Below are 24,831 nucleotides of genomic sequence, written 5' to 3' on the forward strand. Positions count from 1 at the left end.
CAGACACTGTCAGCCACAGGACACGGCAGAACCACGGCAGTGACAATCCCGCCACCTGAAACAAAGCTCAGGAGGTATATCCAAAAATAAAGCTAAGACTCCAACATTCATCCCTTTCACCTGCTTTTTCTGCAGAAGAGGTTTATGCAGAGATAAATCCTTGCCACCTGGAAGTCCAGGCTGGTCCCTGGGCCCAAGAGCACAACTCCAGCAGCCCCCGGGAAGGACCCAGGCCACTGCTGCATGTGCCACATGCCACTCAGAGCAGCCCGCGTCCACTGATGGAGCTGGAGACCCGGGCTGCATGCAGTGGGGGCCCTGATGCCAGAAAGAGAGGCAGGTGGGGAGCAGGGCGGAGCCAGCCCGTCAGGCCTTCCCGCGCCCGGGGGCCAACTGCTCCGGTTCAGCCCCTGCCCCTACTCCCGCCCCTGTCCCACCACTCACCAGCAAACCCCCCATATCCCTCGAGCCTGACTCCTCACCTGTGCAATGCTGCCCTGGTGCCACCCCCGTGTTCTCACACGCACTAAATAGAGTCACTGAGGGCGGCACCCAGCAGACTCCTGGGCACAGAGCTGGCTCTTCGAGCCCCTTGTCTGCCCTTCCCGTCACCTGGCCCCCATCTCCTGCATCCCCACCAACAGCCAGTGAAAACATCACGGAACAGGGCCGAAGCCCCTGCCGGGTCCGGGCCCAGATGAGCCCCAAAGGACGCGGAGGTCACGCACGGGCAGGGGTGCTGGTCAGGGCAGAGGGCCTGCTGGGTGGGCTGTCTCAGGACAAAAGCACAGATAATCGTGGCTGCACTGCATAGCAGACAGAAATGGAGGGACACACACACACACACACACACACACACACACACACTTTGAGTACTTTTGTCATGTTTGTTTGTTTCATTTTGTTTTGAACACTAAGATTTATTTTCAAACAGCACACAGACGTCTGCGGGGCAGGGCCAGGCCAGGCTGGTGTCTGCGCCCGAGGTCTCAGGGGACGCTGGACGCCACCCACGGCAGCTGCCAGGAAAGGAGGGCCCCGGCCCGGGCGGCCGGCCCAAGCTTCAGGCAAGCGCGGTGCGCGGCGGCCCCCAGGACCCGCCCCGCGGCCGGGCATCCAGGCGGCGGCAGTGGCGCCACCCAGAGGGCGCGGGCGGGGGAGGCGGCCGGGAACTCAACTAGGGGATACAGCAGCTTCAGGAACACTGGCGATTCTGCCGGACTCGCCGAAACCAGGCTCTTTGGAAAACCACCTCATCTTTGGGAAGACACCTCCTGGCTTAGGTCTCTCCCCTCAATTTCCCTTTGCTTTTCAAAAGTTTAAAAACAAAAACGGAAAAAAAAAAAAAAGAAACACACATTTTTCGGGAAAAGGTGCTGCTGTTCACGCATCCGCAGCACCACCAGCCGCTCTGCTCTCACTGCACCCTCGCGGTGAAGTTCTCGGGGAAGACGCCCCGGCACTTCTCCAGTTCCTTGTGCAGATTCCAGTCGCTCTCCTTCACACCCATGAGCCAGCCTTCATCCTGAGGGGAAGCCAGCGCGTTGCATGGGGCTGAGGGAGGACGACGTCCACCCCGACAGGGTGAACCCTCCTTCTAGCCGCTCATTTCCTCTAGACCGTCACACCCGCCTTAAAGGACGCCTCCTCCAGGCAGCATTCCCTGCTCTTCTCTTGAGACCCAAACCGGGCCCCCCAGCCCAGGAGCCATCCCTCCCTGCAGTAGGTGCATTTAACTCTTTATTGTTTGGTGAGTCCTCAGGCGGGAAGGCAGCCTGACTGCTGCACTGGTCCAAACGCCTCTAAACGACTCCTTCAATCCCCCACCAAAGAGCTTCCCACCAGCTGGTGCCCACAGAGGCCACATCACCGAGGAGGACATCAACTGTTCTTCCGGCTTTCCACAAACAATGCCAGAAAGTTCTGCTGAGCACTGACCACTTGAAAGCTTCTAGAGTGACCTGAGGCCATCCCACCAAGCCCTCCGAGTCGAACCTGACCTTTGCTTTAATAGTGACCCCTCAGAGGGACCATCTACCCAAGCCGCGACAAGCCCTGACCCCTGGGCCTGCAGTGACCACACACCCCCTGCCATTGCTGCCCCTGCAGCGGGGCTATGCCTGGGACCCACCTGCAGGATTACCTGCCTTGTCCTAGACCCTGTGTGTGTCCTACCTGAGCCACTTCCACCCATCCCAGATGGCTCCCACTGTGGGCTGGGAGGCCAGGAGTCTGCTCCTAAAAACCCCACCTAGCCCAGGGCTGGCCCACCGGGGAGATCGGCGGGGACCTGGGGCTTTAGGAAAATGGGCTGATTCAGCGCCAGGCCCAGGAAATCCTTGTTACTCAAACCTCCCAGCCCACGGTGGCCTCAGTAAGTACCTACTGTCCTCAAGCCCCAGCCCAAGACGCCCCAGCCAGGTCGGCCTCACCCAAATCCAGCCCTCCTCCCACCCCCGGCCACTCTGACAATCACACCACAGGGACATGTTGGTGACTGAACGGACTGGAGTCCCACTAGGTCCCCTCTGCACTGTGGCTGCCACCTGGATACCCATGTGGGCAGCCCCACTGGACCACCAGCACCCCACAAACAGGGGCTCCTGCTGAGGGGCCACAGCGACCTGAATAAAGCAGCCCGTCCAGACCTGGGCGGGGAGGAGAGGGGGCAGTTCTGCCCCACTCTGAGGCCCCCCAGGGCTCAGCAAAGCCCACTCTGAGCACCTTCACAACAATGAGAGGCCACAGCAGGAGAAGGGTCTGCGAGGCACAGGGTGAGGACCAGCTGGGGACAGGGCTGTGGACTCGGGGGTCTGTCACATGGGCAGGGAAGGGCGTGCCCTTGTGGACAGGGCGGGGCCAGCCTGGAGGGTGGCACCTGGGCCCAACAGGAGGCTGCAGAGCCGCGGGTGGGGGGTGTGGTCCATGGAGGGGCAGCCTGGGATGCGGTCCTGGAGGAGGGGGGCCCGGGTTGGGGGGGCCTGTAAGGGAGAAGGGGCCCAAGGAACTAGGATGCAGAGAATCGAGAGGAAGGCAGACAGAGACTGAGGAAAGGAGGAAGCAAGAAGCAGGAAGTGAGAAACTAGGGGGGCAGACAGGGTGAGAGCAGAAAAGGGGAGCTGTGCCGGTCGCAGGGAAGGGAGACGGAAGCAAAGGCGAGGCCGTGGGGAGAGGCCGCGGGTCGGCTGGCGTGGCTCTGCTGCCCCCTGCTGGCCGCGCCGCCTCCCTGCAGACCGGGCCTCACCTGCTCCTCTGGGTTCTGGAAGGGGATCACCAGCACCACGTCCCCAGCTTTGAGCTGCAGCTCGTCCGTGTCAGTGGCCGTGTAGTCGTGCTGGGCCTGCACCTGCAGAGGGTGGGGAGAGCTGACACCCCCTTCCTCGGCAGCCTCTGTCCCACCTGCAGCCCCGTGGGCGCCGGGAGAAGGTGAAAGTAGCAGGAGCGGGGCTCGGAAGCCACCTCGCGGATTGGGGAGCAGAGGACGGGTAGTCGGGGAGGGACGGCTTTGGGCCCCCCACATAGCCTCGGGCCCAGCGTCCTCCCCACCCCATGGAGGCAGCCGAAGGCTGCGGGTCAGCAGGCCAGGCTCACCTTGAACATGAACCCCGGGGGCAGGTCCAGGCGCCCTGCCCCGCTGCCGCCCTCCACAGTGCCGTTCACAGCTGCCGAGAAGGTCTCCACCACCACCGCGGGGAGAGAGCTCTGGCGGGAGGGGGCGCAGGTTAGCGAGGGCGGGGAGTGGGTCCCGGAGGGCGGGGCCGCGCGGTCAGAGGAGGGGGTGTCTGTGCCCAATGCCAGACCAGCCTGCCTCCAGGTTCCTCACCACCAGGAACCATGACCTGGACCAGCACAGAGCAAGACACGGGGCTAGGGAGCCGCGGGCGACGGGGAGAAAAGACAGGGCCTTGGTCCCTGTCATCTTACGGAGGCTGCTTCACTCGCTGCTGTCTCCCCGGGCTCCTGGGCTCCAGCCGCAGGGTGGGTCCCACACGTCACCTCCGAGGCCTCTGCTGGCTGCAACATAAATGCCGGCATGGGGTCAGACACAGGATGGGGCGCTGAGACCGGGACAAGGAGAGGGGCCACGGAGAGCCAGTGCCTCTGCCTGGTACAGGGAGCCCGTCAAAGAAAGGCTCCGGGCACGGAAGCGGCTGGAGAAGGTGCTGGCAGACACACGGACCCCGAGCGACATGCTGCTGAGAAGCCCAGCGCAGGCCCCTGGGTGCCACCCCTGAGCCTCCCTCACAGGCCCTGCCCTCTAAGCCCAAGCCCTGGCCAAGCCTCGGCTTCCTGCCACCCGCCTGGTCCCGCTGGCCCCTCACAGGCGGCTCCCGTGGCGAGGGCCCAGGCAGAGCACCCCGGACGCTGCCTGGCTGCAGTCAGGCTGCGCTGGGCCTGCACTGAAACTCAGCCACTTCTGAGCTCTGGGAGCAATCACTCGGCCCTCCTGGCCCCCACCTCATCTGCAGGAGGAGGAAATGTCTAGGTCAGGCTCTAGGTTAAAGGAGGATTCTGGAGAGTGCCCACCATGGACCTGGAGGTGCTCGAGACATGCCTCCCTCCCACAGTGGGAGGCCTGAGCTGGGAAGCTGGGGCGGGGGTCGGCGAGTGGGTGAGGGGCTGACCTGACTGAGCCACAGCCCTGCCCCGGGGCCTCCTGGCTCAGGGCCCTAGCCTCACCCTCAGTCCCACGGTGGCCTTGTCCGTCCTGTGCCCCCTCCTCCGGGCTCTTCCTCCATGCTACACCCCCAGAGGCTGGGGGCGGGTGAGGGGCTGGCGGGGGCACTTACTTGGGCAGGCCCCGGCTCAGCCGTCTGGCTGGGCCAGGCCACGGCAAAGGTGCCCTCGGCAGCGCTGGGCTCCCTGGAAGGCAGGCTGCCAGCTGGACTCTCTGTGGGCTAGTGATGGGCCACCAGGGAGAGCAGGGTGGGAGGGGCGGGGGGCGGGGGGGGGGGCGGGAGACAAGAGAAGAAGGTCATGAGCAGCCCAGCGTGGGCCCACGGGAGCAGATGGGCACCTGCAGCCTGGCCGGAGCCGCACAGGGCACAGACAGAGACTCCCCAGAGGGACACCTCCTCCCACCACTGCCCAGGGGACAGGAAGGTGCGAATGTGCCACACGCAGCTCAGCACGTGGCTCTCTCTGGCGCCAGGCTCTCTCTAGCCTCCTCCAGTGAAATACCCTGGAGCTCGCGAGCCCCGGAGCCTGGGCTGCAGGCACTTTCTCGCCAGCCCCTCCTGGTCCTGCGGGAGCCGCGTCACCAGCTGTGGGGTATCCCGTGTCCTCCCTGAGGACGTGGATGTCTGAGCCACCAGGTGATGACAGCACCTGTCGGGCAGGCGCCTGGCCTCACTCTGTCCTGTTTCTCGAATCATCTCTCCCCCCTCCTCTGTCCCAGCAGCTCCCTGGTGCCACTGCCCTGCGGGGCCCCTGCTGACAGAAAGCTCCTCGGGGGCAAGGACCCTCCACCTCAAGGCCCCCCTCCCCAGCAGGCCTTGGCCCAGCACGGGGACACCCCATCCACCCTCGGGGACCAGTTGGTCACTGTCTACGCCACTCACAGGCCCTGACAACTGGGCTGCACCACGGGGCACTCTTCAGAGGCTAAGCTGAGGAGCCTTTTCCCACAGGGCCTGGCTGAAGGCCCAGTGTCTCCATGGGGGGGTGGGGGCGGGGGGGGAAGCAGAACAGCTGGAGGCGCGACAGTTCCCTGTGCGCGTGGGCACGGCCAGGCGTGCGTGTGCGTGTGCACCTGTGAACCAGCCAGGTGCAAGACGAGGCGGGGTGGGCACAGAGCAAACACAGCTTACCTCCCAGAGGTCCCACGGAATTGACTGAGCACAGCAGAGGGGAGAAGGACAGAGTTAGCACAGAGGTTAGAGGCGGCAGCAGGCAAGCAGTCCCCAGGGACCCCCACCCCGCACCCGTCCCAGGGCCCTCGAGCCCAGCAGGCACAGGGCAGGCAGAACAGAGCCAGGCTCTGCGGTCCCCAGAGCACCGAGTCCTGGACACCTTCCAGGCTACTGAGACCCCCAGGCCAGGGAGTGCCCAAACCCGGGGCTGCCACCATGAGAGGGGCAGGAGGGTGCTGAGATGGACCGTGTAAGTTGCCAGGTGAGTGTTCAGCTGACCTCGTCCCGAAGGTCCTCTTGCTGACCTGTGTCTGCCCTCTTCCCTTTCCCATGGTCAGGACCAGGGGAGGTGACAAGAGCTGGGGACCAGGGCTCCAGGGGAAGGGCAGTGAGTGGGCGGAGAGCCTGGTGACCCCAGGACCCCCAAAGGCCTGGGCCTAGATGGGCCCACATGGCCGGAGGGCAGACATGAACCCAGGCCCCGGGGCCCAGAGGCCGGTGGGCCCGTGGGCAGTGGTGGGCTCACACCAACCTGACCAGAGGGCGTGGGTGCCTTCACAGGGCTTGCCACAGGTGGGAGGGGGTCAAAGTCCAGGTCCAGCAGACTGGCCTGCTCCGAGAAAGGCCCCGGGGCCTCAAACTTGGCAACAGCGGCAGAGAAGGAAGGCAGTTAGTGCCAGGCTGTGAGCACTCGGCCAGGGCGGCACAGCAGGCGCCGCTCCCAGACACACCCACCAACACGAGGGCACGCCCCACACCACACCCCCGGCACAGGCTCCGCCCACACGAGGACACACCTGGGGCGGGGCCAGCCGCCAGGCAGCCACCCGCCAGACCAAGGCCGAGCCCCCAACTGTCTCGCGTCTGTCCCATCCTGCAGGCCGAGGAGGCCTCCCCGGGCCTGCGCCCCCCAGCAGCAGCCCAGGCCAAGGCACGGGCTGGACAAGACCACACTCAGTCCCCCGGCTCGGAGGGCCCCTGGACGGGTACAGGCCTCCCCTTGCTGCCGCAGACTGAGAGGCAGTCCTGTGGTGACACCCACCCCCAGCCAGCTCAGGGCCGAGCCAGCACACAGAGCCCAGGAGCCCCGTCGTAAGGAGGGGGCGGTGGGGGGGTCCCCGACACCTGAGCACCCATGTTCACACTGCACGTCCCTCCCCAGCCCCCCCAAGTTTCCCATTCAGCAGGGCTGAGTGCAGCCCTGGGATGTGCATGTAACAGGAATGGCCCCAGGAGACGGGCCGCAGTGGCCCCGTCCACACTGTGAGAAGCCAGCCCCTCGGTAAGCTGGGCCAGACGATCATGGAAGAAAAGGGTCTTTCCCAGAGCCACCCTGGAGGACAAGCCGCCTGGTACCAGTGCCCAGCAGACACGCTGCCTTCCTAGGAGGAGGGCTTGCTCCCCTGTGGCCCCATTTCACACAAGGGGCTTCCCCGGGGACAGGGAGGGCTATGCCTGCCCTGGCTCAGCCCAGGGTCCTCCCCTCAGGCAGGGCTGGGAGGGCCACAGCCCCGCAAGCCCAGGCCAGCCAGCTTCCCTCCCCACCCCCTTGATGGGGCCCAGAACTGACGGAACACACTCTCCAGCCCAAAGCACCTGAGGTCCTCCATTTAGAAGGACCCGAGACCTGGAAGCATGGGCAGAGGTTCCCGGGGGGGGCCTTCCCACCTGAGCTGCGGCCTGTGTGGGGAGACCCAACACCCGCAGTCCTGAGACGGGCTGGTGCCGCCAGCGCACAGCTCAGGGGATAAGGCACAGAGCGCAGAGGGCCCAGGCCCAAGCTCAGGGGACTCACTCCCGCCCCACACTCATCCCCAGCCACAGACTCTCCTTCAAGTCAAGCCCTGTCCAACGAGCCTGGGAGGAAGGTCACTGCCATCTCTCGGGGACCGAGTGTCCGGGAGGCCGCGCAGGCTGGGCCTGGGTGCCCTCACCGGCTGCAGGCAGCATTTCTCTGTCCCTCACGGCCCCACCACCCACCCCTCTAAGAAGCCGGCCAGGCCCAGGCAGCCGCCGCCCCACCCACCAGACTCCAAGGGTACAGGGTCACCAGGCCAAGGACAGACCGCGCACTCTCTGCTCACCTCCCAGCAGGCCAGCCTCCCACCATGCAGGCCCGGAACCGGCCGCGGGGGCAGGCACGCAGGCTACTCACCACAGCCCAGCAGAGCAGCGCTGTCGGCACAGCATCCTGGGGGGACCAGCCCACCCCAGCCCCATGCAAAGCACCCCGGCGAGCGCTCTCCAACCCTGCTGGGCGGGGCCCCGGCTCCAAGGAGTGGGCGGAAGGACAGACAGGAGACATGCAGAGGGCATGGTGGGGCGCAAGGGCCACGCTCAGCGGGCAGCCTGGCTGCAGGTGAGGCCCTCAATTCCTTACCTGTGAAGTGGGGACAGCCCCTCCCAGAGGGGACTGAAAACCGAACCAGGCCCCGTAGGTCAGCGGCTGGCTCCACCCCCTGCACAGTGTCTACTAGCCCTCGAGTGCACCCCAAGGCGGAGGTAGGCTCCAGGCAGCAAGCGACCCAGCCACAAGCTGCCCTGAGGCCGCGGTTCCCCAAGGCCCTGGGAGTGCCCGGGGCCAGCCTCAGCCAGGCTCTCCAGAAAGGCTCCCTCCCGGTCCCCCGAGGCAGGGCAACCCCCGCCCTCCCCCAGCCGCCCTGCACTGAAAGTTCCTAGCTCCGACCCGAAGTCCTCCCATGGGGGCTTGAAGCCCACTCACCCCACAGTCCCTCATCGCGGAGAGCACGGTCCTCCGCTCCTAACTGCCTCTCCCCCGATGTGCCACCCCCCAGCCCTGCCCCTCCCTGCAGGCCTCTGAGCTTGTGCAAAGGAGCCTGCACAAGGCAGAACCCAGAGACCCGGGCAGGACAAGCCCACAGCAGTGCTGCAACGTGGGCCCAGCACAGCCTGGGACTAGCCAGCCTGCACGAATGGTGAGGCCCGGCGGGGACAGGGCGGCCCGGCTGTGAGGCCCGGAGGCCAGGTTTGGAGTGGTCGGCGCACTGCGGCCTCTGTGAGCTGACCCGACCATGTGCGGCCCACCCCCCTGCCACCACAGTGACCTCCCCTGCTCCACCCTCCCTCCGTCCCCCTGGGGATGGGCATTACGTGCCTCCTAGGGCATGGACAACAGGAGCCGGGCTCTGCGGCCCAGCCACAGCCCCGGCTCCAAGTGGGGTCAGCAGCTCTGGGAGCTAAAGTCTCAGCGCCTTGCAGGTGTTCCCAACCCTGCGAGTCACCTCCTCACCGCCGCCCAAGCAGTGCTCTTCTGACGCGCACGGAACTCCCAGCAGATCCTGAGCCTGTCCCTCACCCGTCCTGACCTACACGCTCGCACGCTACCACCTCTGGCCAACGCACGGTGTCTGCTCGTAGGCAAACGTCACCTGCTCCAGGAAGCCTTCCCTGATTGGCCCAGGTCCTCCGTGCTCCCTGCCCCATTTGGCCACAGCATCAATGGAACGGAGAGGCCACTGCACAGCTGACGGTCTCTACTAGGACTGTTTGCCCGTGTCCCTAGGTCTGGCCACGTGCTCAGAGATGAGGGATGACGGGTGGAGGGACGGAGGGACGTGCGAGAGAGAGGCCCAGAGCCGACCCCTGCTCCTGAGGCAGAGGCACCGGGGGTGGGAGGGGGGGAAGGCCAAGCGCACTCTGAAAGAGCGAGAGAAGGGAGAGAGAGCTGGGCCGCGGCGGCCGCGGCTGACCTGGGAGGGGGTGGTCACGCTGATCTCAGGGACAGTTGTGTCCTCAAACAGGCTGAGGGTCTGCTGCTGCTTGACCTCCGTGCACGGGGTGTGTTTGGGAGGCGGAGGGACCGGTGGGCCTTTCCGGAGCTGGGGGTCGGCAGCAGTTGGGGGGCCGCACAGCAGAGCATGGGGGCCAGGGAGACAGACAGAGACAAAGCCACGTTAGTCACACCCCCGGCCGCCGAGGAGGACGAAACAAGGAGAGCCACTGCTCCCCGAGACATGGACACCGAGACCACAGGGGCTCCCGGGAGGGGCCGGAGCAGGCGGTCGGAAACCCTGCGCAGAGAGAGGGGAGGGCGGAGGGCGAGGGAGCGAAAGAAGAGAGAAGAGGAGAGAACAGGGCAGAAAAGAAGGAAAGAAGGGCCTGCGGGGCCGCCAGGGGCTGGCATCAGAGGATCTGGCTCTCACCGCCCTCGGGGGAGGCTGAGGAGAGAAACAGGAGCTGAGAGAGAGCCGGGCGTCCAGCCCCCTGCCTCTGCTCCTGCACGCCCAGGCCCTCTGCCCACTCCAACCCCTGGAGGAGCTGCAGCCCAGCCTCTGGCCGTCACCCCCGAGGCCAGCGCACAGCCAGGGCCCCGCAGAGGGCCACACACCTGCCCACTCGGGGACCACAGCAAGTCACCCCCCCCCCGCCGCCCAAGCCTGGGTTTCATCACTTGTCGTTGGGGTGATAAGAGCATCTGCCTTACAGGCTGGTTGTGAGGACAGTGAATGAAAATACAGAAAGGCTGGCGCGGGGTCCGGCCCCGAGCAAGTGCTCGAGTCAAGTGCAGGCTCTCAACACCCTCTTAGCATGGCTCTTCTAATCAGCTGTCGAGCGGGCCAGGAGCCGCAGGGCCCGGGGACAGCCTAGCAGGGCTCAGGTGGTCCTGCCTGGTGGACCCCACCCCTCCTTTCTCCCTCTGCAGCTCCCAGGGACGCTGCAGAAACCTGGAGAAAACTGACGGGGGGAGCGGGCTTCCCCCTCCCTCTCCCCTCACTGAGCCCCTCCTCGCGATGCCCCTTTCAGGGTCCCGCATGGCCCCCCGCAAGGAAGAAGGCAAGGAAGAGGGGGAGGCAGCCACCTGCGCAGAACTGGATGCAGTCTCCCCTGGAGACTGTGTCTCGGGAGGAAAGGAAGACGGAGAAGGTCAAGCAGCCCAAAGGCCAGGGGAGAGGAGAGAAGGGGAGGCTACAGCAGGTGGGGATGGGGGGACACTTAAGGAGGAGACAGACGGTCACAGATGCTCCTGTGACCCTGGCAGGGGCCGGGGCCACGGAGAGGAGCCAGGGCTGGCAGGGACAGGGGACAGGGATGGAGGGGAACGGCGGCAGAGCAGGAGGCAGAGGAAGGAAGGGAGGGGACAGGCCACCGAGACACGTTCCTACCTGAGACGGGGATTTGGGGAGGGCGGCCCCGGGGGTGGCCGCAGCAGCTGGCTCGGGCTCGTGGTTGACTCTGATCTCGGGGGTGGCGGCAGGGGAGCCATCAGGCGGAGGAGAGGGGCTCTTGTTCCCTTTCGCAGGGGCGTTGTCACTGCGGAGGTGAGACAAGAGAGGGGCCCGGATGCAGGGAGGCCATGGCGTCCAGGAAGGAGTGTGCGTGTGACAGGGTGTGTGCACGTGCCAATGCCCTGGGGACCCGTGTGTGAAAATGTGCGCGCACATGTGTGTGTCCACGTAGATCCTGGGAAACTGAGGGTGCACGTGTGTGTCCAGACTCACTGGAAAAACGTGACGCCCACGTGTGCACAAGTGTGTGTCCCCGTGCACCCACGTGTGAAACTGCACGTTCGTGGGCAGGAGGACGGGTGGAAATGAGGCGACACAGGCGTGAGCACTGGGAACAGGCAGGTGTCCGCAGCAGGGCCTGCCCTGGACACAGTGACAACCACACCCGGAGCTGAGGTCTGCGGGCCCCGGCGGGGAAGCTGAGATCTGCGGGGCCCCGGGGCTGGGGGTGGGGACCAGGGCGGGAGCCGGAAGCCGCCGACAGGGGCCGGCCAGCCTCCCTCAGGCCTCCACCAGGTGCAGGGGCGCCGAGCCCCACAGCAGGAGAAAGCCACGCATCCTAGAAGCAAAGTGAGTCTCACCCCCACGCGTCACGCAGCAGCCTCTGTGCTCAGGGCGGCCCCGCTCCTCAGCCTGAGCCCACGGGCCTCCGGGCCAGCTTGCCTGCCGTCCACCCCTCACGCCAGCGCACAGCCAGCCCCGCTCCCCAGGCCCCGAGCCTTTGCTCCCACGGGTCCTCCCGGGGAACCCGGGGAACCGGCAGAGGCAACGGGCAGAGGAGTAAATAAACGGGGGGGGGGGTGTCTTCACAGCGGGGACGAGAGGGTGAGGCCCTCAAGTCGAGTCTCAGTACCAACAAGGACACACGGTGTGCACGGCCCGCTACTGGGTGCAAAATAAAAATCTATGCTGTACTTGCCTAAAGAAACTCTAGAACAGTGCTGACTGAGACCAGCCACCAGCTACAGGTGGCTGTTTAAATTAAATAAATTAAAAATTCAGCTCCTCAGTCACACTGGCTACATTTCCAGTGTTCACCAGCCACATGAGGCAGGCGGCCACTGTGCTGGACCGGGCAGGTCTAGAAGGACAGACAGAAACTAGTGACCCCATCACCTGCCCGAGCATGGCGGGGGGCCAGACAATGGCACAGATGCGTGGGAGACTCGCTGGTTCCTTCTCACCTTTACTGAATGTGTTTTATGGGAACGTCTTTGCCTCCTTAAAGAATACACATACATCCAGCATATGTACACACGCACACACACACAGAATTCCTACAAACCGCGGGGCTACAGCAGCCCTCTCCCGGAGCCTCCGGACCTCCCTTCTGGCCGCATCCTCCACTCCTGGTCAGGCCGCAGCCCAAGAGGAACGTGCTAAGGCGGTCTGTTCGCCCTCCGTTCCCACCGACACCCCTCTGCCCTCTGCCCCCCAACACGCACACCGCACACAGGAAGGCAAGTTAGGGGTTAGTGGCGCCCTTGGCAGGGCCAGGCGCATGCACAGGGGCCGGGGTGCTGGCCTCCGAGGCCCCCACCACACAGCACTCACTGCCGGTACCTGTTCTTCTTTCTGCGCAGCCGCGAGAACAGTTTAGTTTTCTTTCTGTGGGGACGGGCGGGACGTTGAGGCCTTCGTTTGGGGGAAATGCAGATGTGGGCCCGGCCTGTTCCCTTCCCTCATCGGCAGCCCCTCTGCTCAGAGGAGGGCTAAGAGCAGAAGCCCTCCTAACTCCCGGAGGCCGGGAAGAGGGCCCAGTCCTGCCCACGGCCCCGGCTGTCCAGTCCTGGGGCCCCCGCTGGCCTCCGTGTCCTGCCGGGCACGCTGAGGTGGTGCCCACGAAACAAGCAAAAAGAGGACGCTGCCCTGAAGCAGGACCTGGCGGGCGGCAGGCGGCTCAGGCCGGGACAGCGCTGGCCACCCGCCCTGCCCGGGGTCCAGCCACAGGAGCTCTGGGGCCCAAGAAGGACCGGGGTCAGCGGGCCAGCAGGGGACCCTGGGAGAGGTGGCAACCTGGCTGCCCACTTTGCTGCAAAGGAGGCTCACGAGCCTCCAAGGCCCTTCCTCTCCCCTCAGACCAGCCCTTTCCCAAGGCGGCCTGGTCCCCGCTGCCTGCACTGCCCGGGTGGGCGGCGCCCTCCACCCTCCTCACCCATCCTGGACGCGCCACCATGACCTCCAGGCCAGGCGGTGACCTGGGAAACACGTTTTGGCCTTTATTGCCCCCCGGGCACCCTGTGGGCCGCCCCCTCCCTCACACATACTGTGTTTGCAGGGGACAAGAGGGACAGTGACGTTCACTGAATACTGACTGCCTTCCTCCTCCTAGGGGACACCCTAATTACCCCAAGAACCAGATGCAATCACCCCGCCTTGTAGCCGAGGAGGGCGCGGTGCATCGCTGCTCTCCACACTGCGGTGCGATGCTCACGGACGGAAAGGAAGGGAAATCTCAGACTTGCTGTGGTTTCCCACGGGCCACAGCCAAGGCCCAGGTGTTTCCCCTCCTCCCTGGAGCTCTCGCCCCAGGAAGCAGGGCTCCCCTCTGGGCAGAGGGCAGGAACAAGGGCACGCCCCTCTCCCCGCCATCCGGGGCCTCGGATAAGGTTGGGACCAGGCCCCCGCTCTACGAGGAGGCTCCCTTCCCATTGGGCTGAATCATTTAGTCCCCGGGCCCACCTGCAAAGCTGCACAGATAGGGAAGCCAGGCCCAGGCAGGGGAGCTGCAGGCTGCCCCGGTAGCTCCTTCCCAGAGGGGGCACGGGGTGGAGGAGGAGGGGGGCCCTCACCTGCGCCCCTGAGCACAGGGAGGCCCAGCCAGAAAGGACCTCAGCAAACAGCCCAGCCCCAGCCCTCACCTCCCTGAGCCCCCAGCGGCCCTCGGCAGGGGAGGGGGGGCATCACACACCTGGGCTGGGCCTTGATCGTGAAGGTGTTGCTCCCGTGCTGCTTCTCCAGGCTGACCAGCACATCGTTGAGGTTCTGGTTGAGCTGCAGGAGGGACAGCAAGCCGGTTGGCTGGGGGCCACCAAACAGCCCCCCTCTCCCTAACAACATCCCTGATTCTCTTCCTCCCCACCAGCCCCTCCCCTGTGCCCCTGCCCCAACCAGGAGCAAGCTCTTCTCTTCCCATCACTGGGGGCAGGGAACCAGCACAGCTGTCCCAGAAAACCCACAGGAAAAAAGGAGGAGGCAGTCGGCTGCCCTGCGAACAGCTACTGTTTCTGGGACCACCTTTTTCTTCTTCCTACTTACGGGGCGTTTCTTAAAATGCCCCATAGAGCTTGTACTGTTTTTAAGTTTTTTCAATTGTTTTGGCAAATTAACTGTTGATCCTAATTGCTGAAGTCACTTGCCAGGATGCTTTCAGGCCACGTTACAACTGCCAGAGGTTTCACCAAAAGCCCAGGCAAGACGAGGGGCTTACCCCATGCACCTCGTGATTCTCTTTACTGAGTATACTTCCCTCTGCTTTAGCCACTAGGAAGCCCAGAACTGAATTTTCCTCCCACTTTACATAAATGTTTTCTTCCCAAAACACCTCTCTCTGTTTTTTAAATTTTTTTTACAAGTTGTCTCAAATCTTTGAAGGGAAGAAGAAAAAGTAGGAAGGAAAGGGAAGGCCTACCAGGCAAGAAACCATACTGAGGGTGGTCACTCAGGACAGGCCCCAAGCTGGCAAAAGCCGTCCTCCTGCCCTGGGCCTGGAATGCCCCACAATCACTTCATTCCTCTGGGCCCAGGAGACAAAGCGCCCAGGACCGGGCGCTGGCCGGGGCCCAGGGCACAGGGAGGGAGGGAGCTGCCAACGCCACGTTTCTCCAACGCAGCTTTGCAGCTTAACTGCCAGTTAAGCTGCAACATAGGAATTTAAGCTAATCAGGCCCCTTCTTGCGCCAGATTCTGTAGGTAGAGCAAACTTAAAACATTTTTTTAATTGGGAAAATTTTAGTAATTTATTTCTTATCTGCCTACAAATTGGAAAACTGCCACCATTTTCTGACACTGAGCTCCCTGGGCCAAGGCTGCCTGAGAGCACGTTTCCAGTTTGAGGGTGGTGGGCTCCACCCAGGCAAGGAGAATAGAACTGGGAGCTGGGACGGGGCCGGGGCTGGACCCCTGGGGCCCACTCGCAGCCTCCCCAGAGCACCCAGCAGCTCCCACTGGGCCCTGACACTCTGTTCCTTGAGGACTGGGCCCTGACACTGTTTCTCAGGGGCCCAGAGGGTCCCCCTGTGGTCACCAGCATGTGTCCAACCCCAGCAGGGAAGAAGAAGCTCGGCCCACCCATGCCTCTGACCCTGGCCCTTGGCAGGTGGAGCACAGCCCAGGGTCACTACCTTACTCATCTCCTTGTGGAAGTTCTCCTCCAGGCCTGCGATGCTCTGAAATGTGTTGACATAGAAACCCACACGGCTGCAGGGGGGAGGGAAGAAGGGCCAGGTGAACTGCAGACCAGGGCGGGCAGCCCAGGAGAGCCACACGGGCTGCTTCGCCTCCACCCTCACCGGACCCAGCCCTGGGAGGGCACGGAGCAGGGCACGCAGAATGGCCATGCCGCCTCAGGAGGGGAGGGCGGCCGAGGCTCTGCCCGCCAACCCCCGCCCCTCACCTGTTCCACAGGGACGGCAGCTCCTCCTGCAGATCCACATTCATCTCCTCAAACACCTTCTGGGCTTTGATGAGCTCCTCCTCGGCCTGGAGGGCGGGACGGGTCATTCCCCTCTGCCAGGCCTCCGTCCCAGCTCACCCAGGCTAGGCCACGCCCATTCCCAAGACCCGCCCCCCCCCGCCCCAGTGCACGGGGACCAGGGCTCGGGCAAGATGGAGGTTGAAGTGGATGTGGACGCCCGGGCAGACCTCCCCATATGCAGCCCCTCGGGCCCTTACAGCCAGGCCCGTCGGGGGCATTCCGGGCAGAGCAGCCGCGGCCAAAGGGAGAACCCGCCCCGCCCCCCAGCATCTGGCCCAGATGCGCCAAGATGGAGGTGAGAGGAGCACAGCAAGAAAGCATGAGACAAGGGACAAAGGGGGCTGAGGCACAGGAAGGGCAGAGGCCCCAGACCCAGCCAGGTGGGACCCTGCTCACTTCCAGGGGAGCCTCTCTCAGGCGAGGAGTCCGCATGCCGCCAGCTCTCGTGCCGGCCCCTCTGACTCTTCCTTCCCTCCTCTCCCAGGTCTGGCCCCTACTCAGCCTCAACCACCAGCCTGACTTGGCCTCCCTGGGAGAGTCTCTCCTACCCTCTCCCGACCCCTCTCTCCTCTGTGACCCTTCCCCACCAGACTGAGGCCAGAGGCAGCAGATCGGGCACATCCACGAGAGGCAGGGGAGAGGCAGGGGAGGAGGGAGCCGGGCTGCTGGGCAGGGGGCCTGCACCCACTCCCGAGGCCTGGGGACCGGGCGCTGGCCGGGCGCCCTCCAGGCCTGCCCACACCCACCAGGCGGTGGCGCTAAGACCCCATCACAGAGCCCAAGAAAGGAGCTTGGCGAGGGCTGAGCCGAGGGTAAGGGTGAGTCACAGACCCCGGCCCCAGAAAGGGCTCGGCTAACACATTCTGGAGGGCGCTGGAGGAAACAGTGACTCAGGGGGGGTGACTTGGCTTCAGGCTCTGAGTCACAGCCCAGGAACGAACGTGGAGGCCCCGTCCAGGAGAAAACTCCCCTCCGGCAGCCTCACGTTCGCAGGCCAACTGGCCGGAACCGCCAGCTGCCACAGAGCACACCCAAGCTGCCCCATCCAACCTGAGCCCCCCCAGCTGTCCCATCCAGCTTCAGGCACCAGCATCAATCAGCCCGAGTCAGGGCCTACCCCCCGCTGTGCCGGGGCCGAGCCGTGGTGAATGTGGGGGTGGGGTTTGGAGGGAAGAAGGGCCACCATGCCCCTGACTACATGGCCTTCAGGTTGCTGGAACTTGCTAGAGTGAGCAAGGGCTCCTCACCTCACTTTTTAAAATCTCATTTAAAAATTAAAGGGAGTCCACAGAATACTAATAAAAACAAATATTATCCAAAAAAATTAAAGGGCGAATAGGAAATAAAAGAAACGTCTCTAAGCATGCATGCCTCAGGCCACTCCTGGAATGGGTCAGATCTGCGGTGCCCTCCAGGCCATGGGCCGCATCATCCCTGCTTTAGTCCTCTGAGAATCCCAGTGCCTGATGGGGGGCCACTACCCACACTTCCAGCCTCCAGCACCTCGCACTGTCACGTGGGCCTCCCACCCAAGTACCCACAGGCCAGCTCAAGTCCCACATCCTCCAGGACCACCTTGACCGCCCCGGCTCCTGCAGCCACAGAGACCACCACTCTGGTCCCCACGATGCTCGTCCTAACTCCCCAAATGGACAAGCGTAGCCAAGACGGCGGCGGACGGCACAGCAGCTCGTAGCTGTGCACCAAGCGCTGATCACACACCCAGCAATGCTGCAAAGGACAAGGTGGCTTCGTTTTAGAGTTCCTAGAAGTCAGGGCCTGTGTCTTTTATTCCCTTTGAGTCACATTCCTCACATCCTGGCTCTTTCAGAAACACTAGGGGTGGCAGGAGGTCGGGGGAGAGCTGTCCATTGTTGGGGAGACCCTGCAGCCCTGGTGGCTCCACTACACGCCGCTGGCGGACGTGGAGAGCGGTGGGAAAGCTCGCCATGCAGCAGGGCCCCGGGGCCCTGCAGGCAGGTTTGGGGAGGCCCCAGCACACATGGAGAGCAGCTCAGAAGCAGCCCAGGGGACATCCGGAGCTGGCCGGCTCAGGAGAGCACAGCCTCAGGAGGTGGCACTGTCTCCCCGAAGTCAAGTCAGCCAGCAGGGCAGCCCCGGGACCCCAAGTGCCACTGCCAGCCAAAGGCCTGAAGGCTCCCCAGGCTCCAGCCAGGCGTGAGGCAGGGTGGGGCAGAAGGAGGAGAAGCTCAAATGAAAACGATCCAAATGGGAATTTGGCCGAAAGGCGAAACATCTGCAATCCAACATGCAAAGATGAGATCCCAGTGCCTTGGCCTCCCCCGGCCATCCTCCAGGACCGATCCTCCAGGGCGGGCTTGGGGGCCCTCCAGCAGGATCCCCAACCACACCCATCCCGGGAGCCCCAAAGCGGCCAAGGCCACCACCCCAAGCCCCACAGTCTCCCAGGGGCTTCTCCCACAGAACAAAAATGTTCACCTGGCAACTGTGCCAAACCCGTCTCAGGGAAAATTATGCAGAAATCCTGGCTCTGGGTGAGTGGCCCCATTCCCCCTCCGGCCAGAAGTCCTGAACTCTACAGGCAGGACAGGCCACTCCAGCCCCTCGGCCCTCCTCCACCTCCTGCAGCAGGGGAGGACACGGGCCTGTTCCAAGATTCCCCCAGCCATTTACCGCAGACCCTGGAGAGGTAAGGCTGTCAACAGCTCAGTACCTCCAAAGTCGGCCCACAGCTTTGGCCTAAAAGACATCGGGCAACAGGTAGCCACAAGCCCACGCGGAGCCCAGAGTTCTCCATATCACAGGCATTCAATACGTGTGGGCTGAAGGTGAGGAAATCAGAAGGTGGCCCAGATAAAAGGGGGCAGCTGCCCAGAGCGAAACCCCACCTCCTGGGTGGGGCCTCTGTCACCTGCCCCCACCCCAGGACCACGAAGGGGTGCTACAGCCTGGTCAGTTTCACTGGACTGAGAACCACGAGGCCACCTCTCCCAGGGCACTGCATCGTGGTCCTCGGCCACACTGTGTTCACCCAGGGCCCGGCCCATTCCGAGGTATTGCCAGGATAGTAGTCATCACTCATGACTTTCGTACAAAGAGCCTCCTCCAGGAAGCCCTCAGGGACCACTGTGACGCGGACTGTTTGCCCTCCATGAAATTCACAAAGAGCCAATCCTCTCGGCCCCAGGTCTCAGCATCCCAGCCGGACTGAAGAGCCTTCCCGGCGTCCCCTCCAGGGGCACCATGGGGCCTACAGGTCCACTTACAAGGGTCACCATGACTGGCCAGCTGTGGCAGGACCACCCACATGGAGCCCCGGGCCAGGGAGCCAGGATAATGACCCAGAGCTTGAGTCGGGTGAGCCCCAACTCAGACACTAAGCGGCTCTGAGACCTTGGGCAGGAGATTCTGCCTCTCTGGGCAGGTTTGTCTCCTCTGTAAATTCAGGGCAACCTCACAGTTCTTATGAAGCTTGAAGGACAATGCATTAAAGACACCACATCCCTCCCCGCAAGAGCCCTCACAGAGGACAAAGGTTCCGAGGCTTTCCTGGGCTCCTGGAGGCTAGGATTTCAGAGTCGGTCCCAGGATGACCAGAGCCCCGGGCACCACGCAAAAGAGGTGGGCCCATCCCAGGTCAAGCAGAGCCCGCAGCCTCTATCCGCTTCCTGCATTGGACCTCAAATCTCAGAAGCAGGAGCTCTCGCAGCAGAGACATAATGAAAACAGCCCTGCCTCCCAACCCGGGAGGAGCCCTCCCCCGCCCCCGCCCCTCCCCCCCCCCAGGGCGTCTGGGCAGATGGGCGCCCAGCACCACCCAGCACCAAGGACAGGACGACAAACCAGAAGGCGCCAGCACGTGCAAGGTTAGAAGCCAGTGTCACCTGATTTCGGAGCAGGTTAGTTTGAGCTACGAGATGAGCCTGCAGTTTGCCTTGGCACCACTGGGGGGCGGCTTTCTCAAGCAGCGAGACAGGCTGGGGGTGGGGAGGGGAGGTCAAGGTCAAGGCCAAGGAGTAGAGAAACAGGAGGGAGGTGGGGAGAAAGAAACAGAGACACAGACATTAAACACCACGTCCAAACAGTCTCCAGTGCAGTGACAGACACCTGCCACCCTCCAGAGGGCCGGCCCCCAGAGCAGGTAAAGGCCCCGAGGCTGAGAATTAAGGGGTGCCCCGAGCGGGGCGGAGAAGGGGGTGAACTCCAACTGCAAAGCAAAATGTGAGAATCGTTAGCAGGGGCAGAGGGGCTCAGCAAGCGCAGTCCTGCCCCGGGCTGGGCGGAGGGCGGCGGGGGCGGGGTGGGGGGGGGGTCTCCGCCCGCAGACCCTCACCTGGAGAGTGTGTGTGTAACCTCCGCCCCACCCCCACCCGGCTCGTTCCAGCTGTGGCAGGGTCGCTTGGGATCCGGTGAAGGAATTCCAGCCGGAGCACGCCAGGCCGGGAGGGGCCGGGCCAGTGAAACCCAAGCCAGGCCTGTTCTCATCTTGGAAAGCAGCCTCAGAGCAGGCGGAGGGGCCAGGGGACAGGACGGCACTACAGGATGGGCCAGGAGGGGGGCCTCACCCAGGGGCCCACAAGAGCCTCTCACTCAGGCCCTGGGCCCAGCGCCGTCCCCACCCCAGCTCTTCGGCCAGACCTACCGGGACTAGTCCCCAGCCATGAAGCCATCTGGCAAGGGGGTTGAGGATGCCCGCGGGCCAGGGCGCAGTGACAAACAAGCCTGCCAAGGGTGCGGTGAACGCAGCACAGGAAGAAGGCTCCCCGGGGGAGGGCTTGGGACCCCTGCGGCCCTGCTGCCTGCCACTCCCTGAAGACTCCCCGGCAGCACCCAACACCCCCAGCCTTACCTTAGCAATTTTGGCTTCATCCTTCTTCTTGGCGGTTTGGAGGGACTCGTAATGGTGCCGGGCACTGTCGTAGTCAACCAGCTTCCGCCCACGCTTGGCGATGCGTGACTGGGGGGACAGAAGGAGGAGGGGGCTGAACAGGGCCTGGCGCCCACGCTGAGATGCTGACCCAGGGAAACTGGGTCACGGGCACGGTGACCTAGATGCCCCCGGAGGGCTCAGGGCAGCCGACTCCAGGCTCAAGTCCGTCTAAGACGTGCCTGCAACTGTCTCTCGGACATTTCTGGTGGCAAAGAGCTCACCCTTCGAGGCAGTCCGTGCCCTCTGCGGTCCTTTCTTCTATGGAGGTCCTCGCAACAGTGAACCATTTTTGTCAGTTCCTGCCAGCCGCGTCCGATGAGCCCCCTCCCTTGGCCCTCAGCTCCTTAAAGAGGCCTCCTGGGCCTCGGGCTTCTCTCCCCCCGGGCCACCACCACCTGCCTCCCTCCTACTCTCCCCATAAGGCACCTTCGGGAGCCTGAGGCATCTGCACTGGGTGGCCGAGGTGGCCAGCGTGGACCGGGACCCCCGCACCCACCCACCCAGGGGATCGGGTCCAGCACGACGGTCACCACCTGAGCTCCAGACAACTCTGCTTGCATGTCCGGAGCACCTGGGGTCCCAGTCACCTCGGCGGCGATCCTGGCACACTGACGGGTCCTAACTCACCCAGGCCCAGCAAAGGCAGCTGGCTTTTTGAACACGCGACGTCGCACAAACACACCCAGGTAAGAGGCGACACGCACAACTATACACACCTTCCCTTCCAAGCACACAGAGCCTAACACAGGGCACACACACCCAGGCCTTCCAGCCCCCTAATACACCTCGTCAACCCTGCAGGCACTCCACAGGGACACGGCCACACACTTACATGCCCCATGAGGTCTCTTTCCATAGTCTGGAGACCCAAAGGGACAGGGCTTCCAGCTCAGAAAGGCCCAGGTCTGGGGGCTGGCAGGCTGGTCTCAGAGGGAGCAGCCCTGGAGGACGAAGTGCCAGGCGAGTGGGGGAGGCCTGCCTTCAGCCCGGGGCTGCCCTCTCCCCCGCCCCGGCACCCCCGTCCCTCTCTCCCTCTCCAGCTCCCCGACACAGGCTGCCAGGCCGCAGCAGGGTGGACAGACCAAGCACCTCTCACCTTGATGTCAGGGAACTGGCCCAGGTACGTGTCCATGGTCAGCAGCGCCTGGTCCACCAGCTTCTGGTGGTAATCCACCCAGAGCAGGTCATTGTTCTGCGGGAGACAAGAACACAGCAGCGCGCACCAGGGGAGCCGGCCCACAGCCAGTCCGGCTCTCACCTCCCAGGGACCCGGGGGCCAGCTCTGCCCCATCGCTTCACGGCTGGGCGGCTCCTCAGAACCTCAGCCTCCTTATCTATAAAATGCGGTCACACCTCCTGCCTTTTCAAAACGTGACCCTGAGGATCAGATAGGCCCAGGGCTGGTGGGGCCAGGGAGGGAGGCTTCCCGAGCCAGGAGACACAGCACAGAGACGAGAGGTGCCTCAGGATCGCATCAGGAAACCCATCTCAGCGCGAGGGCTGTCAGAGAGGGAGGTGGACTTGTCCAAGAGCACACAGCACATGAGGACCAGAAGGGCTGGTCCCAGAGGGCGCCGCAGGGTGCGACGGGCGGCCAGCTGAGGTCAGAAGGGCCCTTGGGGAAGGGCCCAGGCCACCGGTCCCACACTCACCTCAGCGATCTTGTTCGCTTCATCCCTGCCAGGCCAGTCAGGCTCGTACACCTCCTGCAGACACTCGTTCAGCTTCTTGGAGGCCTCATGCATGGCTGTGGGGCAGAAGGGCCATGCTGCAGCCAGGGCCATGGGGACCCCTGATTGGGGGGGTGTGGGGGTTACCCTTGCCCCACCCCTTAAGTCCCAGGAGGTAGGTGGACATCCCTGACAGCCCTGCTGCCCCTTCCCAGCTCTGCGCCCATCAGCTCCATATGGGGAGGGCCCCCTCTCTGCATCCCAGGAAGCCCGCCCATCCAGGCCAGGTCTGCCCCTTACCTTTGACTGAGGCCAGGTAGGTCCGGAGATCCTTCTGCAGCCGGGTGCCCTCGGTCTGCAAAGAGGCAGACGAGAAGAAGGTGAGGGCCTGGGGCACAGCCCACACCTTCCCTCTGCCTCCTGCACCTCCCGGACACCTGCCACGGATGGGCTGTCCACGGCAAGGCACTGGGGGCCTAAAGGATACCGCGCCGGGGCACGGCAGCTATCGCCTCTCTGGCCACTGACACACCGAGCTCCCTCTCGGGAGCCCTGTGCCCGAAGGAACATTCACCCAAGGGTGTCAGCACCTTCTCTCTCAGACACTATTCTCAGCCCTGTAAGGAAGGCAAGAAGACAGAGACCCCTCCACCCTGGACGAGACACTGGAGGACGGTTGAAGGACACACACACGCACAGCCCAGGTGTAGGATGGGACCAGCGTGTGGCAGGCCTGCCCTCGGGTAACCATGAACCAGGCGACCAACAAGCCCAGGAACACGATCGGGGGTACAGGAACCACCCAGCACCTTGTCCTGAAAGCTTAGGTGGTTGGTGCCTGAGGCCAGTGGACTCCCACTGCATCCCACCAGGGTCAGGAGGGTTCTGATGGGGAGAGGAGAGGTCCGGAAGAGAAGGCCTTTTGAAGGAGCGCAGAGAAGTATGGGGGTCATGTCCAGGCCTCTCGGGACACTGGCCCAGCTGAGAGGGAAGATGTAGGAGGAAAGGGTGATGAGGGAGAATGGGCCAGGGAGTGAAGCACCCTGAGCTGGGAGGGCAGCTCCCGGGACTTCCTGGAACAGCAGGCAGGACCAGCAGAGAGGGTGGAACCACAGGCACAGCCTCAACTCCCTCTGGCCATCAGCACCGCAGAAGGCAGGAGCAGGACAGCTGAGCTCCAGGTGCGAGGAGGGGCGAGCAGGCTGAGGCCAGCAGGGAAAGTCTGAGGCCACCGCCAGTGAGATGCTGAAGTTTTCAGAAGCCGCGTGGAAAGCGGGAGAAAGCACACATAGGCTTTGGGGCCGTGAAGACCCAGCTCTGTCCCTTACTAGACACGTAGCCTCTCTAAGCCTCGGTCTCCTTGCCTGCCAACTGGGTTGAATGACCCCAGCCTGGGAGACCACAAGCAAATGTGCGTGGAGTGCCTGCAGGGGCGCCTGGCACATCACAGGCCTTCAGGGAAATGGCTTAAGCGAGCTGGGCCGGGCCCGAGGTCGTGAAGGCCAGCCTCAGGAAGTGGGCTGTACACTGAGAACAATGATGGGGGACCTAGGGGGACACAGGAGACCGGGGCCTCTGGAGGGCCGTGACGGCAGACCTCCTGGGCTCTCCCTACCCTGACACCAGCCTACACCTCAGTGACACCTTGTTTTGAAGTCCCTCCCCCTGGTGGAGGGTTAGATAGATGACAGCATCGAGCCACAGTCCCAGGAGACGTGAGCCCCTACAGAGCTCCACCCGGCCAGCCTGGAGCTCCCGTAGGAGACGGAAGGTGGTGGTCCACCCCTGCAGGTCAAGGCTCCAGCCGAGGGCAGGGAGGGACCCAGCCCCCCTGCACAGGGTCACCCCCAGCACCCTCAAACCTCTCCTGTCCCCCTGCAAACAGGCCCCCCTCTTTACAGTCAGAGCCCTTTCCTCCTGCCCTGGTGTCCTCAGAGCTCCGGGCAGCAGCTCCTCACTGGGGCCGGCACTTTCCACACACCAGCTCTCAACACCACTGTTTCCACCTAATGAAGAGGAAACTGAGAGGTTGCATGACTTGCCCAGGGTCACACGGGCACTGGGAGAGCCGGCGAGAACCTCCAATACCTGGCCACTCAGGCCCCAGTTTGCCGGATGGGTCACGAAGGGGCCGGAACAGGAAGCTGCCTATTCGTTATGACGAACGCCTCCATGGGACAGCAGAGACACTGTGCAAGGAGGGTTTCAGCACATCACATTTAAAAGAAGGAAACCCTGGCCACATATCATTCTTAGGAACATCCAAGTTTGAGGTGTGCTGATTGAAGATTAAAGTACGAAACAAAAGGCCAATCCACAAGCATTCAAACCTCTCTGGAATTCCCTCAGGGATCGCATGTGGACCCCATGGGACTGGGGAACCAGGAAGGGTCCACCCCATTCCTGATGCAGCCTTGATGCAGCCTCCCCAGTCTTCACAACTCAGTGCTCTGGT

General features: G+C 63.7%; 1 protein-coding gene across 9 annotated transcripts in view; it reads right to left on the minus strand.

Moving 5' to 3' along the window:
* Nucleotides 1-711: 711 nt before the first annotated feature.
* Nucleotides 712-24,831, minus strand: part of BIN1 (bridging integrator 1) — a 55,358-nt gene continuing 31,238 nt past the window's right edge. The window contains exons 3-19 of one of the 9 annotated variants that reach the window (XM_022590569.2): nt 22,677-22,731; nt 22,359-22,453; nt 21,803-21,898; nt 20,626-20,733; nt 19,661-19,753; nt 15,714-15,799; nt 15,442-15,517; nt 14,010-14,092; nt 10,976-11,123; nt 9,563-9,691; nt 6,385-6,492; nt 5,811-5,834; nt 4,791-4,898; nt 3,925-4,014; nt 3,592-3,702; nt 3,245-3,346; nt 712-1,525 (exon numbers count right to left, since the gene is read on the minus strand). In XM_022590569.2, the coding sequence (XP_022446277.1) occupies nt 1,418-1,525; nt 3,245-3,346; nt 3,592-3,702; nt 3,925-4,014; nt 4,791-4,898; nt 5,811-5,834; nt 6,385-6,492; nt 9,563-9,691; nt 10,976-11,123; nt 14,010-14,092; nt 15,442-15,517; nt 15,714-15,799; nt 19,661-19,753; nt 20,626-20,733; nt 21,803-21,898; nt 22,359-22,453; nt 22,677-22,731 (1,620 nt within the window). In that variant the 3' untranslated portion in view covers nt 712-1,417. The remainder of the gene's footprint in view (nt 1,526-3,244; nt 3,347-3,591; nt 3,703-3,924; nt 4,015-4,790; nt 4,899-5,810; nt 5,835-6,384; nt 6,493-9,562; nt 9,692-10,975; nt 11,124-14,009; nt 14,093-15,441; nt 15,518-15,713; nt 15,800-19,660; nt 19,754-20,625; nt 20,734-21,802; nt 21,899-22,358; nt 22,454-22,676; nt 22,732-24,831) is intronic. The other 8 variants (XM_022590572.2, XM_022590578.2, XM_089916913.1 and 5 more) reach the window with 8 other exon arrangements.

The sequence above is a fragment of the Delphinapterus leucas genome, chromosome 8, assembly GCF_059928025.1.
Source record: "Delphinapterus leucas isolate spDelLeu-1000000601 "Yukka" chromosome 8, BTC_Dleu_Yukka2, whole genome shotgun sequence".
Lineage (NCBI taxonomy): Eukaryota > Metazoa > Chordata > Mammalia > Artiodactyla > Monodontidae > Delphinapterus > Delphinapterus leucas.